Below are 20,014 nucleotides of genomic sequence, written 5' to 3'. Positions count from 1 at the left end.
ACAGGGGTGAACACCTGACCAGTCTCACAGTAAGGAGTGGCAGGACCGAGACCAAACTCCAGCTTCCCAAAGCTCAACTGGATCATTCTCTGTGAAGCATTCAGAAGACTGGTTTAAACTGGATTTTTCTAGATGAGCTCCTTGGAAGTGGCACTGAGGAAGTTTCTGTTGACGGTGCCCAATCTCAGAGCAAAGGAATACTAGGAGAACTTGGGGGTAGGCAGAGTGGCTGAACATCCTAATGCGCATTCACTCAGGCTGGATCCTTGGCACCTTGAGATCCATGTTATTCAATTATCATCATTCTTCATGGTCGAAGATCACACCAGGAAGAGACCGCTAGGCTAGCATCAAGTGGCAGAACTGATCAGTAAGAGGAAATTCTGCCACTGTCCTTCCTCACCCAGATTAGCCCACCCCAGCCCATGCCCTGACAATGCAGCAGAGACGCAATCCGTAATCCACCACACAACACTGACAGAGCCAGAGACAGAAGACGGCTCTGCAGAGCTCCAAGCAAAGTAAGAATTTATGTAGTGGCTCTGTTCTTGGAGAGAACCTCTAAGGTGATGTATAGAGAAATACAGATTCAGCATGCTGCAAAAGTATTTTCTTATCTGAAAGTCACATTAAAAGCCCCTTTAAATAGTATGAAAAGAAATCCAGATTCTTCCAGAAAAACCTAGTGGAAGGCTAAATTTCTTACTCTCATGGGTATTCTGACAACAGGTCGGCCACACTCCCATGTTATTTTTTCAAGATCCCCTTCCTAAGGATACACAATCAAACAGGCAGCCACTCAACTCAGAGAGGAAGCAGAGGCTGACTCACCATCCCAATGCATTTTCTGAGGATGCTCCAGATGCTGAAATCGTTTCTGGAGAACATGGGTGAAGGCAGGCTTGTTCTGGAAAATATAGAAATGATTCGTTTTAATGCCGACGACACTGGAAAGAAAAGCATGCTGTCACTGATGCAAGTACAGGCATGCAGTGCAAAAAAGTACATTGTCACAGACAGAGCAAATCAGGGTCATACACTGGTTCACTGCTGGTCTGACCCCTGGTAAGTTCCGAGCAGATCAACAGGCCCTCTGTATTCAGCACTGCAGTGAATGCCATGCCGTTATCTTTCCTGGTCCTTGGGACAAGGCCAGATCACCTCCCCTCTAAAGAACCCCCATATGTTCTTTCATGTGCTGGCATATCTGCTTCTGTTACCTGACTCAAACCCTACCAGCTATACTGTGATCCAACAAACCACCATATTCTAACTACGGGACACAAAATGCCATCCTAAAGCTCCTTAGAAAATTAATGGAGAAATGCAAACAAATGATCAAAATGGAAAGGAAAGCTGATATGGGATTCCCCTCTGTATGCTGTGAATATCATTGGTTAATAAGGAACTGCTTTGGGCCTAGAGCAGAGCTATAGGGGAACAGAGCTGGGCAGAGAAAACTAAGCTGAATACTGGGAGAAAGAAGGGCAGAGTCAGAGAGAAGCCATGGAGCTGCTGCCGGAGACAGACACACTGAAACTTTGCTGGTAGGCCATGACCTCGTGGTGATACACAGATTAATGGAAATGGGTTAAATTAATATGTAAGAGTTAGCCAATAAGAAGCTAGAGCTAATGGGCCAAGCAGTGCTTTTAAATAATATAGTTTCCGTCTGATTATTTCAGGGCTGAGCAGCTGGGAACCAACAAGCAGTCCCTCCAACAGAAAGCTAAAGCTCTGTATCATACATTCAAACCTTCCCAGGCACTGACATGGAAAGAAACTGAGAAACCCCATCTACTGGAAGACATCAATAGAGGAGCAGTTTCAAGGCCTCTGCAGAGCTCCGGGAGCAGCAAGATGTACAGTGCTGTCCAGAGCAGGGTCTCCAGCTTGGATTCCAGGCATTCAGAAGCCAGGCCTGGTAGGCAGGGGTCCAAACCCACCCACACAGATTAGAAGAGCAGTCCTATGGTAAGGGAGGACAGGGTCTGCCAGTAAGGGGTGTCAGCTTCCTAGCTGCTTTCTAAGAGATATTCACACATAACAATCAAAGAAGGTACTGTAACACATGCGCATAGTCCTAGCATGGAGACAGTGGGGCCAAAGGATAACGAACAGAGAGGGAATTGTGTCTCCATAAACAAAGCAAGGGACTGGAGAGAAAGAGCAGTAAAGAGCACTGGCTACTCTTCCAGAGGACCTGTGTTCCATTCCCAGCACACACATGGTGGCTTAAAACCATCCATGACTCCCGTTCTAAGGAATCTGCACTCTCTTCTGGCCTCTGCAGGTGCCAGGCATGCACATGGTACACTGACATGCACTCAAGCAAAACACTTATGCATAGAAAATAAATTTAAAAAGAAAACCACAGCTACCAACAAAACCCAAAATACCCAACAAAACCATTATCGTCTAAAGAGCCCCTACATCAATTTGAACTGTAATTGGATTTTCAGTTTTGAAGCAAATATCACTTCAAAACCTTTATGGTGAAATTCTTCTAGATCTTTCTTGTCAGGAACACATGCTACCCATTTGCCAGAGTCATCAATTAGTCAATATGCTAAAGCAGGGGCCACAGCCAGTATTTAAACTATATCCCCCAATCTCCAGACTACCAGTCTCTGACATGGACAACACATCCCAGGAGCACAGATCCCTAATACTGTCTCCCACAAGAATTCATAATATGGTGTTAGCCATGTACATAAGCAATGTCTTCCCTCTCCTGTCCATGAAGCAGGTTATTTGAAATGTAGTTAAGGCCTTGTCAATTGCAATCCTGAGGTATGCTTCATACAGACTGAAGGAGGGCAGGGATCACTCCCAACAAGTGCTTACATTAAATGTATAGGCATATACTACTGTTCTGGCTGAAGACTAGACAGAGGCAACACAGACAACAAATGCCTTGGAGATATGTGTTTGTGACAGGTTTGTTATGTAGCCAAGGCTGGCTTCAAGCTCCATGTACAGGATCCTTGAACTTTCAATCTTTCTGCCTCTGTAGTACTGGGATTACAAGTGTATACCACCACCTGGCTGTCAGATGCATTTTTTAAAAACAGAAGATAAAGACTTCAATCTTGGTAATAACCATTTAGAAATTGCCACAGTCTTGCCACCAGGAGTCCCAATTGGAATATCCTCTACTTACAAAAATGTACTAATTACTTATTTACAAGAAATCCAAATCATTAGCAATGATATCTAATTCAAACAAAACTAGAAAGCAAAGGTGGAAGGAATTATGAATGGTGAACACTTATACAGACTGTTGCTTTCTTAAGTGGGCCATGTAGAGCCAGGTGCAAACCTTATTCTGCCCACACTGTGTTATCAACTGGCCAGAAACTCTGAGAGGAATTCTGGCCTACTGGAATAGATGCTGTGCAGAAGTCTTGTATCAACAATGACCTCAAAGCTGCTGATCAAGATCTAAGGCTGCAGAGCTGCCAGGAGGACAGGTGCAACGGCAGAATGTGCAAGGAGGCACACAGCCAAAACAGTGCCAAGAGGCACACAAACTGGGACCCAGATCTAGAGCCATTTCAACAGTCTTTAACATTGCTATGTAGGACTAACCAGATCCCAAGAAAACTGTCTAGAAAAAGTGTCTACCCAGTAGCAAAGGAAATAGGTGTTCTAAAAGAACACAGGAAGTAGGAAGTGAGAGGAGCAGCACAGAAGGGGTCTGGGAGTATAGCATGTTGAGTGACAGGTATAAAACCATCCTTGCAAAACCCCTACTATCCCACCCTCCCTGACCTGTCTCTTACACCCTCTTCCACAGCACTGATCATGTGACACCTGAATAATCTGTTTATCCGTGACTTTGACCCAATCAGGATGGAAGGTCCCAGGAGTCTGGGTTTCAATCCACTGCCACGGTAGATGCCTAAAACGGTTCCCAGCACACTAGAAGTGTTTGCTGAATAAACTCTGGATTGTTTAAGTCTGCTAGTAGACATTTTCTCTTCCAGAAAATGTTTGGCTTTCTGTGTACCCAAGGCAATAGGAATTAACTACAGGTGCAAGCAGAAATTGGGGCAGTTGACCTGAAGGGGAGGGAGTCTGTCCATCTGAGGAAAGGTTTCTGGCAGAGGCTGCATAAGGCATGACCAGGAGTGCTGGGCAGGCTACAAGAGACCAAGACTGACCCCACAGAGTGACCTGCCCAATGTCAATGATGCCAAGGGTATGCAGCCATCCCTGCTAGATGAACACAGAGAGAACAGTATGCATAATTTCAAATGTAGCAAGACCCAGGCTAATCAAGTAAAAAGGAAAGAAGCAAACAAATTTTAGTCATTATTGGGGGAGGGGACTATGAAATGCTCCCGAAATCTCTTCTGCCAAACACCTGGTTCCCAGCCAGCAACTTCTTATTGTGGATATTGAGGAGGAAGAGCTGTCTGCTGGAAGAAGAAGGCAAAGCCAGTCCTGTCCAGAGTCTCCTACCCCCAGGGGAACCGAGGACCAAAGACTGAGTCCTATGGAACTAAGAACCAAATAAACCTTCCCTCAAGTTTTATGTAAAACTTTTTAAGGTTTATTCATTGAGAATATCATACACATATACAATGTATTTTGATCATCTCCTCTGGGAATACCCCCAGCATGCTCTCCCTTCCAACTTTATGCCCACCTCCAATTCCAAATCCAAAAGCAGTGCTGCCCAAACGTGTATGAGTCTAAGTCACCTATGGGAAGGAGGTCAAGCAAATAGAAGCCATACCCCTGCAGAAAACTGACTCTCCCTCCCTTAGCACATCAGCTGCCAATAGCTGTTCAGCTATGGGTGAGGCTGTAGTGAGCCTCCCTCCACCTGTGCATAATGTCAAGTATCTTGACCTTCTGAGGTCTTGCCAGGGATTCTGCCATTGCAATGAGCAAGTTAACACTGTAAGAAAGTGCTACAACTAAGCATCATTTTGTCCATGCACACAGTTTACAGTGTCTGTAAATGCAGGCACTTTACACTCACAGAACATCAACTCCGCTGAGCCCCAAGTCAAATGTAGCTAGAAGAACGCAAGGCTGTACAGTGGGAAATGCCTGCTGCTTCCTTGCAGCATACACTAGTGAAAACGGAATGCCTTAGCTGCACGAGCCACATTCAACAGCGCTAAAGCCACCAGGGCACAGCAGCTGTCATACCAGTGGTCACTTCTTAGGACTGTGCTGGAAGACAAACTACTCAAGAGTCCAAATTCAAGGAGAACAAAAAACCAGCTCACAACCTGCTCAAGAAAATGCTCCAATCTGCAGTGCCAAAGAGAGAGGGAAGAAGAGCAAAGAAAGGATGGAGGTAGATTAAGTTAAAAATATTTGTATTGAGAAGAACTTCCGTATTTTAAACTTTCTATTAGGAGACAAGGAAAAAGATAGAGTAGTCCCTGTGTTACTGGGTAGTGGTGTTAGCTCAAGGCAGGAGTCAGAAGGGCTCAGCAGTGAGCACAGACAGGCTATTCTCCTCCCTGAGTCCATCTGAGGGTTATTATCCCACAGTCTAAGAAGAAAACACCCTGTACCAGGGGCTGACAGTGTTCTGCCTGGCTCAGTTCTGGACCATACAGATGACATTATGACTGCCCGCACAACAACACAGCATGTGGATTCTGAATGAGAAGTCACCTCACTTGTATTATCTTTGTAATGGTATTGTCAATACTTGTCCCACCATAGTCATCCTGCTCAACACTCTTCAGACAGAGTTCAAATTGAACCAAATGAGTTCCAACTAAGTAATGCTAGCTTCACAAATCCCTGTAGGAAAAACGGGGCTAGGGTCTGCAAACCACCTCCTACCTTTGACCCATACTCGGACAGCTGAAACCCTAAGAGAAACTCCACACACCAGGCCTTGAAAATTCACAAAACTCAGAGATTCATCTCTTTGCAGACACCCCCACTGGCCTCCTGTTTGTGTCCAATAGGCCACCATGTTAAGTACACAGCACCATCAAGATGATAATAATGATGATAAAGCAAGTCAGGCAAAACTAAGCTTTGACCAGAACAGAGGCACTGGGAGTGCCCTCCATTCAAGTCCATCCCCTAATTCCCAGGGGGCAATAAACACACCCATGTCAAATGGCAGCGCACTCGGTCAGAGTTTTTTTTCAATAGAGTATATGAGCAGACACCTGGGACAGAACCAGTTATACAGCACTCTTGCCACTGGTTCACTAGGAGTTTTAGCAAATCTCCCAATTCAAGAGTACATTGCTGTACAATACATCTTATTTGGCCAAGCCAGAAATAGTTTGATCCATACACAGATAAGCCAAAGTCAGACAGTGGTCCAGGATATTAAACAGAGAAGACAGAAAGAGAAAATCAGTCACAGAAGAAATTCGAGGAAAAGAACACTAGAGACAATTAAGGAAAGGGTCAACCTTGGACAGTGTCTATTGATGTGGTTGATGTTCTACACTCAGGGAAGTACTGGGGTAGTTGGGCACCCTGAACACCAGCCTAGCAGAGTAAAACGACATCTCAGACACACTACAAATCTAGTCCCTTCAGGATGCTGCAAACATTCCTGATTAAAAAGAAAAAAATAAAAAACCAGAAACAAACAAAATCAGTGACTTAGTTCCTGATGTACAAGTCCTAATTCAAAGAATAAAATGCCATGAAAAGACCAAGACAAACTTGTGTTCTCACCAAACTACCAATCCTAGAATGATGGCACCAAATGACAAAGATCTAGAAAAAAATTAAAGGTTAAAGAATTCAAAATAGTAAGTATGTTCAAAGAAATGAATTAGAATACAAACACAAATATTAAAATCAACACAGGATATGAAAATGGGACTAGAAATATTTATGAAGACCAAAATGAAGGAAATGATAGATCAATAAATCAAATAGCTCAATAGAAAGTCACACCAACAAAATAGAAAAGGATGAAAGATAAGGTGGAACATTTGGAGGGTATACTGGGAATCAAAGGTTTATTTGGGGATCATAGCAAGGGTGTTGGGGAATGATGGCTTATTTGATGGGCTAAGCAAAACTAAGGATTTATGAAGAAGTCTTAAAGAAATCACTAGTTTATAAGCCAATTAAAACCCTAATTTAAACAAAAGGAGTTTTTTTGTTTTGTTTTGTTTTTTGTTTTTCGAGACAGGGTTTCTCTGTGGCTTTGGAGCCTGTCCTGGAATTAGCTCTGTAGACCAGGCTGGTCTCGAACTCACAGAGATCCACCTGCCTCTGCCTCCCGAGTGCTGGGATTAAAGGCGTGCGCCACCATCACCCGGCACAAAAGGAGTTTAAACAAAAGTACAGCCTCAGGAGTGAGCAATTTTGCTCCCAGAAGACAAGGATTAGTACATGAAAATCTCACTCTGGGTATGGGTTACCTTTGTACAAGACACTGTTCAGGGAGGTCCCAGAGCCACCCAGGCTATGGCCACTGCTCTTAGTTGCTCACTAACACTGTTTGGTAAGACCCTATTGTTGAAGACACAACACATTTTTTGGTTTCAGGATACAGAAAAATCAATCATAAGCCCACCAGGAAACCTCTTTCTGTTGACTAGTTTCACTGTGCTAGAAGGCACTACACAGGCTGCTGGGTGAGAAAATACAGACACGAGGTCTTACCTAGCACTGGATTCTGCACCTTATCATACGGACCTGCCAGGCAAGGCACAATAGTGGCATGACTATTCCATGGTAATCACCCACTTTCTGACTGAACCTGAGGCGAGCTACAAAGGGTAGAGCTTGTATCTTATACTGCAATCCTAGTCAAAAGCCCATGGTTGAGGAGTCGCAAGGCCTAAAACAGAACCTACTGTAGCTTTTCTGTTAAATGTCCCCATTGTCAAACTGCATTCTAAATATTTACCTTTGAACCCACTTATGCTACTCTCTACTTGGGCCATCCGTTTTGACGTAACTGCCCACATGCTGAGAATAAGGGACTGAATGCTTAGCCATAAATAGCACGTCTGTATTAGCCTTGTTGACCCCGAGGTTCAGTCAACACAAAGATGAGGGGGCAGAAAGAACACTGACGAGGAGCACTGTGGAAGGCTATCTCCTACACATGATATGACCATGCCACACATGAGCTCACAACAGCTATAGTCACCTACAAAATCATGACAACCAAAATTCCAGCTTGGGGTGGGGGAAGGACCCATATAGTCCCATCCCTGCCAAGAAGTCATGGGTACCAGTCACCTGGGAAAGGGAGATCCACTTATCCTTGGAGATGTGATCACCTGTAGGTTGCCCATACCCCCAGTAGTTGGCCCCATACCAGGCACATATGAGCAACAATAATTGGACCCAATGGAGAATTTATATAAAGTGTAAGGGGGCACAATAAGTTGGTAGGGAGTTGTACTAAGGGCTATGGTAGAATGAGAATGGCTTCCATAGGTTGGTATGTTTGAATGCTCGGTCCGCCATTGGTGGAACTAATTGGGAAATTGGGAAGGACAAGGATGTGTAACTTTGTTAGACAAGGTGTGTCACTGGATGCTCCTTTCATTCTCAGTGTGTCTCTCTCTGCCTACTTGCAGATCAAGATATGAGCTCGTAGCTCTTCCTGCTTCTGTGTTTTTGCTTTGTCATCATGGACTCTAACCCTCTGAAACTGTAAGCCTAAATGTAATACTTTCTTTTATAATCTGCCTTAATAATGGTGTCTTAGCACAGCAATAGAAAGTAACCAAGATGGAGCATCCTAGACAAAAAGAGGGGAGTAGGGATAGACACCAAGACACATTATATACATGTATACACCTTCAAAGATTATAAATAATATTTTTTTATTAAAAATTTCCACCTCCTCCCCTCCTCCCATGTCCTTCCCTTTACCCCCATTCCCCCTTCCCCTCAGTCTCCAGTCCTAAGAGCAGTCAGGGTTCCCTGCCCTGTGGGAAGTCCAAGGTCCTCCCCTCTCCATCCAGGTCTAGAAAGGTGAGTATCCAAACATACTAGGCTCCCACAAAGCCAGTACATGCAGTAGGATCAAAACCCAGTGCCTTTGTCCTTGGCTTCTCATCAGCCCTCATTGTCAGCCATGTTCAGAGAGTCCGGTTTGATCACATGCTCCATCAGTCCCAGTCCATCTGGCCTTGGTGAGCTCCCATTAGATCAGCCCCACTATCTCAGTGGGTGGGCACACCCCCAGCGGTCCTGACTTCCTTGCTCATGTTCTCCCTCCTTCTGCTCCTCATTTGGACCTTGGGAGCTCAGTCCAGTGCTCCAATGTGGGTCTCTGTCTCTATCTCCATCCATCACCAGATAAAGGTTCTATGTGAGTGAGGTAACCCAGACCCAAAAAAGATGAATATGGTATGTATTCACTCATAAGTGGATTCTAGCCATAAATAAGGGACATTGAGCCTACTATTCGTGATCCTAGAGAAGCTAAACAAGAAGGTGAACCCAAAGAAAAACATATAGTTATCCTCCTGGATATTGGAAGTAGACAAGACTGCCAGGCAAAAATTGGGAGCTTGGAGGTGAGGGGGGTGGGGGGTAAGGGGAGATGGGGAGAGAGAAGTGATAAGGGGAGGATGGGGAGAGCTTGGAGGAAACAGACGGATGGGAGGGAGGAGGGTGGATATGGGAGCAGGGAAGTATATATCTTAATTAAGGGAGCTATTTTAGGGTTGACAAGAGATTTGACTCTAGAGGGGTTCCCAGGTGTCCAAGGAGATGTCCCCAGCTTGTTCCTTGGGCAGCTGAAAAGAGGGCACCTGAACTGGCCCTATCCTATAGCCACACTGATGAATAAATAATATTTTTTTTAAAAAAAAGAAGAAAAAGAAGCCACAGTAACAAAGGAGCATGTCTTGGCATAAAAACAGACATGAACATCAATGGGACAGATCTAGATCTGAGGAATGGAGAGTATTCTCTTGATTAATGGTTGATGTGGGAGGGCTCAGCCTATTTTGGGTGATGCCATACCTGGGCAGGTGATTCTAGATGGTATACAAAAGCAGGCTGAGCAAGCTACAAGGGGCAAACCAGTAGGTGGTGTAGTATTCCTTCTGCTACAGTTCTGCCTCTAGGTTCATGCCTTAACTTTCAACAGTGACAGACTGTGACCTGAGAGCTCTAAAATGAAATAAGCCCTTTCCTCCCCAAGTTGCTTTTGGTAATGTGTTTATCCCAGCAGCAGAAACTCTAGCAAAGACAGCCTCAGTAAGGGTAGGTACTGCTAACCAAACTTTTGCTGTAATGACACAGAAGCAAACCCCATATGTAGTCAAACCTATTTTTAAATATGGTGTGGTCAAGGGCTGATGAAATGGTTGAACATGTAAAGATATTTGCTAACAAGCCTGTCAACCAGAATTGATCCTCTAGAGAGTCACACGGTAGGAGGAGTGAACACTCTCCCATGTTGTCTTCTGATCTTCCCATACATGCTAAGGAGTGAACAGACTCTCCCATGTTGTCTTCTGATCTTCCCACACATGCTAAGGCACACAAGCACCCATATGTGCATGCATGTACACACACACACACACACACTCTTTTGTAAAAAGAGACACATTTAGTGTAAGTAAAATGTGATCAAATAAGTGTTTATGTACAATATTTCATCAAAAAATGTAAAACATTTTTTTCTGGGCCAAATATATCAAAGAATTGTTGACATAAAGTAGATACTGATGGCATCATTTCCTGAAAACCCATCTCGTTTTCTAGCCTGAGGTATTGAGTTGGGTGAACTACTTAGTGATTTTAGTTTTAGATGATGACCTAGCAAAGTGGTTCTTTGCCAAATAAGCTTCCCAACTATAAGAAAGGCTTTGATAAATAGCTCTCTTTGATGCTGCTTTTTCTGACTGAGCCAAAGCAGATGAGAACACAGGTTCCATACTGCCATGGCCAATGAAAGAGCTTTGTGCAAGGAAGACAGGTACTGTGGTCAGTGGGTCTCACATGAGCGGACGGATGTACAAACAAGAACACAGCTCTCTTTAACAATTGCTGGCTGGGCTGCTGGAGGGTGGGGGATACTGGGGATGTCAAAGATTCTTTTAACTAAGACTGTGGTTGGGAACTATAATGTAAGGAAGTGGTACTCGGTGAAATCTCTCTCCTTCCTGTCATTCAATAATTTACTGGTTGTATTATTTTGAATAAGAACAGGCTTCATAGACTCATATTTGAATACTTGGTTCCCAGTTGGTGACACTGTTTGGGAAGGGTTAAGAGGTGTGGACTCGTGGGAGGAGGTGTGTCACTGGGGGTGAGCATTGATGTTTCTAAAGGTTCACGCCATTCTCCCTGTGTTCTCTGCCTCTTCCTGTTGTAGATGGAGATATGAGCTCTCGAATGTTCTTGCCACTGTGCCTCACTCTGCTTCATGGACTATAACCCTCTGGAACCATAGCCCAATTATAAGTTGCCTTGGTCATGGTGTTTTATCATAACAACAAATAAGTAACTAATACACTGGAATTCGTTATCATCTGGGTGAATTAAAATACCAGGCCTTCTATCTAAATAGTATCTTCATTTAATTGACATGGCTACATAGAATGCACTTCTGAATGTCATATGTAATTTTACTGTGTTTTAAGCATTCCATTGATATTATTAAATGGAATTAAAACTGACTCTGGTCTCTCACCAGGTACATGTCTGGAAGATGGGAAGCATGGCTCCTTGCCCAGGCTACTATTCTGTACCTAGATCTTGAGCTTAACCATGCTGTCAGCAGCAGGATTTTAAAAGTAGTTTCAAAGCTCGAATTCAGAACAGTAACTCCACATTCCACTTCTCACGATGCTGTATTTTCCTCTTCACCCATCCCTGCTGCTATTTTTGTGAAGACCTGCCAATCACTGAACTGTACCTCTCCTGGAAAAAAAGCACATTTCCTCTGCCTCCTAATGCTACCAAAGTTTGACATAGGACAGGTACTCAGAGTTTAAAAATACACAAACCTATCGTTTAAGTTAGAAATGGATCCAGAGGGGCTGGAGATATGGCTCAGAGGTTAAGAGCATTGCCTGCTCTTCCAGAGGTCCTGAGTTCAATTCCCAGCAACCACATGGTGGCTCACAACCATCTGTAATGGGGTCTGGTGCCCTCTTCTGGCCTGCAGGCATACACACAGACAGAATATTGTATACATAATAAATAAATATTTTTTAAAAAAGAAATGGATCCAGAGAAAGAAAAAGAGTGAAAATAAGACATGCTTGCATAGCGAGTGCATTGAAAAGTACTCCAAAACCAGCTTTTTCAACATACTTTTTGCTTCCACTGAACAAATGAACATTTTATGATATTAACTATTTTGTAGTATTCAAAATTTTAAGTAATCACATATTCATTTGGATACTCACAAAAGCAAAATACAATCCAATTCTTACTTCTGACTCAAGACCAAAGGAGTGCAAAAAAATTCCAATGAGATAACAAGAGAGATGACTTTTCAATTGCCTGCAGCTGTGACCAACATGTGCCTGTGGACCAGTGTGTTCACCGTATTGCTTTATAAACCGTGTATACACCTGTAAAAAACTGACATTTACCCTTTCTCAACTCTCAAAATTCTTTCTCTTGAAATCTAAACCAACACTGCTTGTATCTTTAGTTTCTGTTCCCTACTGGTGTTTATGAAAGCTTCCAAATTAGAAAGTCATTAGAGATAAATGTATAAATATAAATTTGTAAGACAGAAGATTTTCAAATGATACTACAGAGCAAATTATAATAGCAATAAAGTCTTAATTCATTTATGCATCAAAAACAATAAATAAAACACAAAAACATCTCTTTATGGCTCATTTTGAGATATAGTTCACAAATGTTTTCTTCAAAAACAAGGGTAAAGGGGAAATGTTTGGGTAAGCCTTCTGAGCTCATCATCAGATAAAACCCATGGCTGGAAATTCTTGTTCTATTCCTCCTTTGTCCTGGCTAAGACCTAACAGGTCATTAGAATGCAACCCATTCTCTTCCTCTGAAAGGACATCAGTTTCAGCAATGAATTACTAATTCTTAGAACACACAAATGGGGTTAGAGAGATGACTCGGTTGTTAAAATGGCCACAGCGCAAGCATGAGGACCCAGGTTCACATCCTCTGTACTCACGCAGACACTGGGTGTACCAGCATGTGGCTAACCCCAGCGGGGGTGGGTGGGGAGATGGAGACAGGCAGATCCCAGGAACTCTCTAGCTAGACAGCCTAACTGAAACAGTGAGCGCCAGGTTTAGAGAGAGATCCTCTCTCAAAACTTATGATAGAGGGCTTAGGAGATGGCTTACTCAATTAAGTGCTTATTCTATAAGCACCATGGCTGAGTTCGGACCCTCGGCATCCACATGAAAACCATGCACAGAAGCACATATCTATAACCTCAGCTTGTGGTGGTGGTGGTGGGGAAACAGGCAGGTTAAACCCTTGGAACTCATTGGGCATCTGGCCCAGCTGAACTCATGAGTTCTGGGGTCAGTGACAACCCATATCTCAAAAACTGGGATGGAAAGCAGAAGAGGAAGACATCAAGTGTTGGCCTCTGACCACACATATGCACATACCACACCATCATACACAGACATACACACAAACACAGCCATAAGGTGGGGAGTGACAGGAAGATTGCCTCCAAAAGCACACAACTCTTCTCTCTACAATGCCTTCCTCTTCCTCCTTTCCTCCCTCATACACACTAATTGTTTTTAAATGTTGCTGCACAGTTACTTACTTAGACTAAATTTTATTACCCGCTGTTTCCATCAAGAACACAGCAGAGACTTAGTTTATGACTTGAGATAAACTTTGCACCAGGCTTTTCTATCAATCAGGGCTCTAGGATACGTAAACCAGTCCACAGTGCATTCTTCTACTGCCAACACAAAACCTATTTGTTTACTGCGAGAAACTAAAATGTGACAGTGCGGGGTCTCTGAGGCAGCTTGTTCTCAATCAGAACACTGATGAATTGAGCTAGAGATAAACACTGTCGGTAATCATGAAGAGCACAAGGGCCGGTGCTCCAAGTGTGTGTCAGTTCTTGAGAAGCACCCAAGAAAGAGGAATTTAAGAAAAAAATTTAAAGTGGTATCATTAAAACTAAAAACTTCTACTTAAAAAAATTAAGAATTTGCATTGATTATCAAGGAAACAAAAAGTCATGTTACCAAGTAAATTAGTTATGAAATATATTTGTGATGGTATTGAAGCCACAGTCTATAAAGACTCAATGATACAAAATCACAGAAACAATTTAAAATAAACAAAACCTGCAAATACTTCACAAAGACAGGACATGGCTAATAAACACATGGCAAATAGTGTCACTAAAGAAAAGCTACCAAAATCACAGAAAGGAAATGACTCATGGCTGTGACTACCAGACGCCAGGTAGGATGGGGCAATGAGGGTTCTCATGCATGCTTACAGGACTACAAAATAGCACAACTATGGGAAACAGCATTGAACAGCTAGCTCCATGTAGCAAAACGTCATGTCTCCTATGATCAGACAATTCTATCCCTAAAGGTGGCAAGAATAGAAAACCAGACCACAAAAAGATGTCTGTAAAAACAATCACAGCAACCTTCACCTAACTTCAAACTGAAACAATCTAAACATACCATCACAAAGAACAGAGGTAAGCAACAGGCATATTCCAATAGTGGCATAGCACTCCGCAATAAAAGGAAATGATATAGACAGAGAGGATGGATGGAGATTCCCCCTAAAAACATCTGGTGAGTGGTCAAAACCAAATCTATAACATGCACTATGTAACTCCATCTGCCATCCTGTTCAAGAATAATCTGCAGCAACAGAAAAGAGAACAGCAGCTGTCTATGAAGGACATGGTGGTTTGAATGAAAATGGCTTCCATAGGCCTACAGGAAGTGGCACTATTAGAAGGTGTGGCCTTGTTGGAGTAGGTGTGCCTTTTGAGTTGACTTTGAGGTTTCAAGGGTCTCTCACTTTCTTCCTGCTGCCCTCTGATATGGATATAGAACTCTCAGCTACTTTTCTAGCACCTTGTCTGCCTGTGTGCTGCCATTCTTCCTGCCATGATGACAGTGGATCAAACCTCTGAACTAGCCCCCAATTAAATGTTTTCCTTTATAAGAGTTGTTGTGGTCATGGCATCTATTCACAACAATAAAACCCTAAGTCAGAGGGAATTAATGAAAGGCTGTTAGAGGAATGTTCTGTAGTAATAAAGCATTCTACATCTTGATTGGCATGTTAGATGTATGTGAATAGCATTTGCCCCAAATCTCCAACATATGCCCTTTATTTTTACAATGGTTTGATAGTCTGTTTTGTGTTGATAAGAACACAAGACCAAACCAGTAATAAAGACTTTTACTTGGTTCATGGTCTGGCAGCTAAGCAGGCCAAGACTAAGAGGTCAACATCTGGCAAGCGCCAGATAGTAGCACTGTAATATGGCAAAGGTACCAACTGTGTGAGATCTCTGAAACCTCACCAGACAAGCTTCTTTTTGCTGAAGTGGCAGTTAATAGCAAGGCCCACAACTGATCAAGGTGTGGAGAATCAGAGACTGTGGAATCTTCAGCCCTAAATGAAACATGTCACACATGGGTGGACATGGACACACACACACACACATACACACACACACACACAAACACACACATGTTTCAAGGATCATCCCTGAAAGATGGGGAAGGAGATCGTAAGAGTCAGAAGCAGTGGATGACTACAAGGAAGCAGTGCTTTCCAGACACGGGCTCACAGCCGTCGTAATGTCATATCTATGCTCAGTCCAGGCAAAACCCAGTGTGGAGGGGCCACAGGCATGAAGTCCTGCCCCTAGCTGAAAAGCTGAAAGTAACTGAGGGAGAGGGAGAGTCAGTTTTCTCTGAGGGTGTGGTCTCTGCCAGGCCAACCACATTCCAATGAATGTCCCTTACCCTGAACCTATGGGTTTAAGAGCAAGGAAGATAGAAAGCTGTGTAAGTATAAAGGGATGGACCTGGGTGGAGTGAGAGGTACATGACAGAGTACAGGTTTTAAGATCTGTGAATTTCATTGTACATGCAAACCAAAACATAAACTACATACATTACTGAGGGCTCCAAGGGAATGATTTTCTTTTGATGGAGGTTATATGAATAACAAACCAGAGAAAATTAAAATTTTAAACTTCTTTCATTTAGCAAGTTAGTGATTTAATAACTATAAGCCAGTAACCATGTGTTAAAAGCACATTCTCAGAAGAAACACAGAACAGCATCCTTCTTTTGCAAGGTCTTTAATGTGCAGGTTAATGAGACAAAACTTAGAAAGTTTCTGTTTGGACCTCATACATTATACAGTCTTCAGAAACTCCACAATGCACACATGGGTTAAGGGTATGAAAAGGGTAAGTGTCTCTGTAAAACTATAAAAGGGACCAAACTAGGCCCTCAGTATGTGGGAGAAGGAGTGAAGTTTGGACTATCTGAGGGGCCTCTGGCAGCAGGACCAGGATCTATTTCTGAGGCATGAGCAAGCTTGTTGGAGGGGCTTGGTCCTTACCAACTTAAGGTGCCAGACTTTGTTGAATCCCATCAGAGCCCTTACCTGTTGGGAGGAGTGGATGGGAGGTGGGCTGGGGGAAGGTGAGGTGGTGGGAGGAGGGGAAGGAGGCATAATTGTGGTTGAAATGTAAAATGAAATTTTAAAAAATTAAAAAAGAAAAGGTGTTTTAACTTGTGAATCCTTTTTTTTTTTTCTTTTTCTGAGACAGGGTTTCTCTGTGGCTTTGGAGCCTGTCCTGGAACTAGCTCTGTAGACCAGGCTGGTCTCGAACTCACAGAGATCCGCCTGCCTCTGCCTCCCGAGTGCTGGGATTAAAGGTGTGCGCCACCATCGCCCAGCTAACTTGTGGATCCTTGAAACAATTCTGGGAGGGTCCAAAGACCCCACTTATCCCAAACGTTTTTTTGTGGGGCTGCGGAGAGATGGCTCAGGGGGTAAAAAAACCGGGGAACAAGCACAAGGACCATGTAAGACCTGAGGCAGCAGCATGTCTGTAATCCCAGTGTTCCTATGGCAGAATGGCGGTAGAGGCAGGAGACTCACTACAATAAATTCACAGGCCAGCCATGTAGGCTTAGGCAAGGACAGACAAGAGGTCCCGCCTCCAAAAGGTGGAAAGCAAAGACAGATACTTGTCTTCTGACCTCACACAGGAGCCATGGCACAATGCCACCTACACGCACATCCCACACACAAAAATAAATAACAACACTGCCAGTGCAGATACACTGTTAGACAGGCAATCCCTCTCTCAGGATGCCTTTTTTCCCCTGGTGTTTGCCTGCATGTGTACCATGTGCACGTAGCGTCCATGGAAGCCACAGGGGGCATTGAATCCCCTGGAACTGGAGTTACAGACATTTGTGAGCCACCATATAGATGCTGGAATTGAACCTTGGCCCTCTGAAAATCAGCCAGTGCTCTTAACCACTGAGCCATCTCTTCAGCCCCTCTCTGGATGTTATAAATGTTAGACACAGGCCGGGCGGTGGTGGCGCACGCCTTTAATCCCAGCACTCGGGAGGCAGAGGCAGGCGGATCTCTGTGAGTTCGAGACCAGCCTGGTCTACAAGAGCTAGTTCCAGGACAGGCTCAAAAAAAAAAAAAAAAACCACAGAGAAACCCTGTCTCGAAAAAAAAATAAATAAATAAATGTTAGACACAACAGGAACCTTGGGAAAGGGCAGAAGAAAATTCATGTAACAACAAATACTAATTAAATTTCTACTATGATTGATTTTGAAGATATACTAAATTATATCAAAATCAGTAATGCTTATAATTAATATATTTCTGTTTCAAAATGTTTCATTTCTGAATGCTTTAAAAATTCTAAAGCTCAGGACTTTAAAAGATTTTGTTATTTTCAAATTAAGCATATGGAGGGAGGATGGTGATCATGCAAGAGCAAGTGCCTAGAGAATCCAGGGTAGGTACTGGGTGCCCTGAGCTGCCATCACAGTCAGCTGTGAGCTACCTGCCTTGGGTGCCAGGAAAAGAACTCAGGACCTCTGCAAGAGAAGGGGTGCTCCTAACAGCAGAGCCTTCTCTCTGGCTCCATCATAACCTCATCCATTCATTTACTAGGAACAAGAATGGAAAGCAGGGTCTTAGACAGGACACACAAGTTCTCTACTCATACTCGACTGTCTCCGTGTCTAAATCTGAGCGTAAATCAACCTCCTCAGTGATGGGGAAACTCTGTCAACCAATCACATCTAATTAAGGTGTGGCGACCTGGACCCCAGAAAGAAAAACTGGGAGGATCTAGGTGCATGTTCTCTCTTCGTGGTGCCCGTGGAACAGATAGAAAGTCGGACCTCCCACTCTTGTAGCATGAGTTTTCCCCTTTCAACCAATAAAAAAATAATTGTTATTCTTGAGCTGGCCTGGTTATTTATCGTACCGACCACCTCAGCCATACAGTTCAAAGACGGACAAGTTACGCAGGATGCAGCTCGACTATCATGATGAAAACAAGCCCTCGTGTAACCAAAGGAAGTGTGCTCTCCAAAGCCCATGATGCAATTCCAGTCTTTAACATATTGTCACTCCTAAGTCTATGTACTACCCAATTAAATTTTGGTATAATGTGGAAATTTTTATATATGATGATCTTTTAACTTTAATATATTCTAATCATCAATTAAAGTATCCATAATTACCTACTCAATTAAATTCCCAGAAGTTATCTATTCTGTGAGTTAGCTGCCCAGTGTGGGTACTGGAAACCAAACTCCTCTGGAAGACTCGTGAAGTTTTCTTAATTTCTGAGCCTCCTCTGAAGCCCCTCATTTAGATCTTATAAATTATATGTTTAGAGTCTGACATTTTCACTTACAAAACCTAGTTCTGTAAAGTGAAGGAGCCAGGGTGATTTTTATATATTTTACATGTGTTTTGGTTTTGATTTTAATAAATTTAAATCACCTATAAAATTGTATGTATTTATTTTTATAATGCACTTCTAGAACTTAGAACTCATTATCAGATTTCAAGAAGTTTATTTCTCACATCTGTTGGTTTATCACATAACTGCACTAATGGTACAGTATGAAAGACTATCAGATTTTTCAAGCCAAAACATACTGATGAGAACGCACATCTGAGCTAGTGTTTCAGTTTAGTAAGAAACCTAACTTTGGGGCTGGAGAGATGGCTCAGAGGTTAAGAGCATTGCCTGCTCTTCCAAAGGTCCTGAGTTCAATTCCCAGCAACCACATGGTGGCTCACAACCATCTGTAATGAGGTCTGGTGCCCTCTTCTGGCCAGCAGGTGTACACACAGACAGAATATTGTATACATAATAAATAAATAAATATTAAAAAAAAAGAAACCTAACTTTGTGTACTGGACTTAGTCGTTTTCCTTCAGAGCTCAGCACACTGTAGAAGGTGGGTGTCACAGGAGGCTGCTTCATCAGAGGGAAGGTAGCTGCCTTTGCTTATCCTTGATCTAAGAAAGCAGAGGTTGCATGCACAGACTAGAGAAGTGAGCTGCTCAAATAAAAACTAAAGAGAACATGACCTTTGGGGCCTGAAGGGAGAGCGGTTTAATGTCAGAGAAAGGGTGGTGACACAGTAGACTGTACTGATAATAGCCACTTGTACCATCATATTTCATACTAGCTTACCAAAGCCTGCAGCATGTACTACTTGGGCACAGCAAGGCATGACGAGGGTACACACTCTCCCACAAACACCTCTGTTCCCATTAGCGGTAGATTTGTGGGTGTCAAAGGTAGGCAGCTTTTCTCACTACACAGAAATGTCTTAAGCTCTGTGCTAAGAGCCTGAACATGCCCCAGGTGGATCAAAAGCCTGACTGAAACACTAAGAACCCACAGTTTCTCTCATAATGGAGCTCTGAGTACTTAATGGAAATAAATAGTTGACCCTTTGACACAAGAATGGGCATGGTGATCTTTAATAGACTGTATCTTCTTGGAACACAAGGACAAAGCCTGCAGCTCCCTATAATATGGACTTGA

The 20,014-nt window shown here is 43.1% G+C and overlaps 1 protein-coding gene across 4 annotated transcripts in view; it reads right to left on the bottom strand.

Annotated features, from left to right (window-relative positions):
• The window catches only part of Osbpl1a (oxysterol binding protein like 1A), a 186,999-nt gene that overhangs the window by 27,912 nt on the left and 139,073 nt on the right, over positions 1-20,014 (bottom strand). For all 4 annotated transcript variants that reach the window (XM_041659855.1, XM_041659856.1, XM_041659857.1 and 1 more), the window contains one exon: positions 832-907. In XM_041659855.1, the coding sequence (XP_041515789.1) occupies positions 832-907 (76 nt within the window). The remainder of the gene's footprint in view (positions 1-831; positions 908-20,014) is intronic.

Source organism: Microtus oregoni, unplaced genomic scaffold (genome assembly GCF_018167655.1).
Source record: "Microtus oregoni isolate MIOR12 unplaced genomic scaffold, Mior012 000011F_ref0000422, whole genome shotgun sequence".
NCBI classification, from domain to species: Eukaryota; Metazoa; Chordata; class Mammalia; order Rodentia; family Cricetidae; genus Microtus; species Microtus oregoni.
Note: the sequence above shows the minus strand (reverse complement) of the source record. Positions and strands in the feature narration are given on the sequence as shown.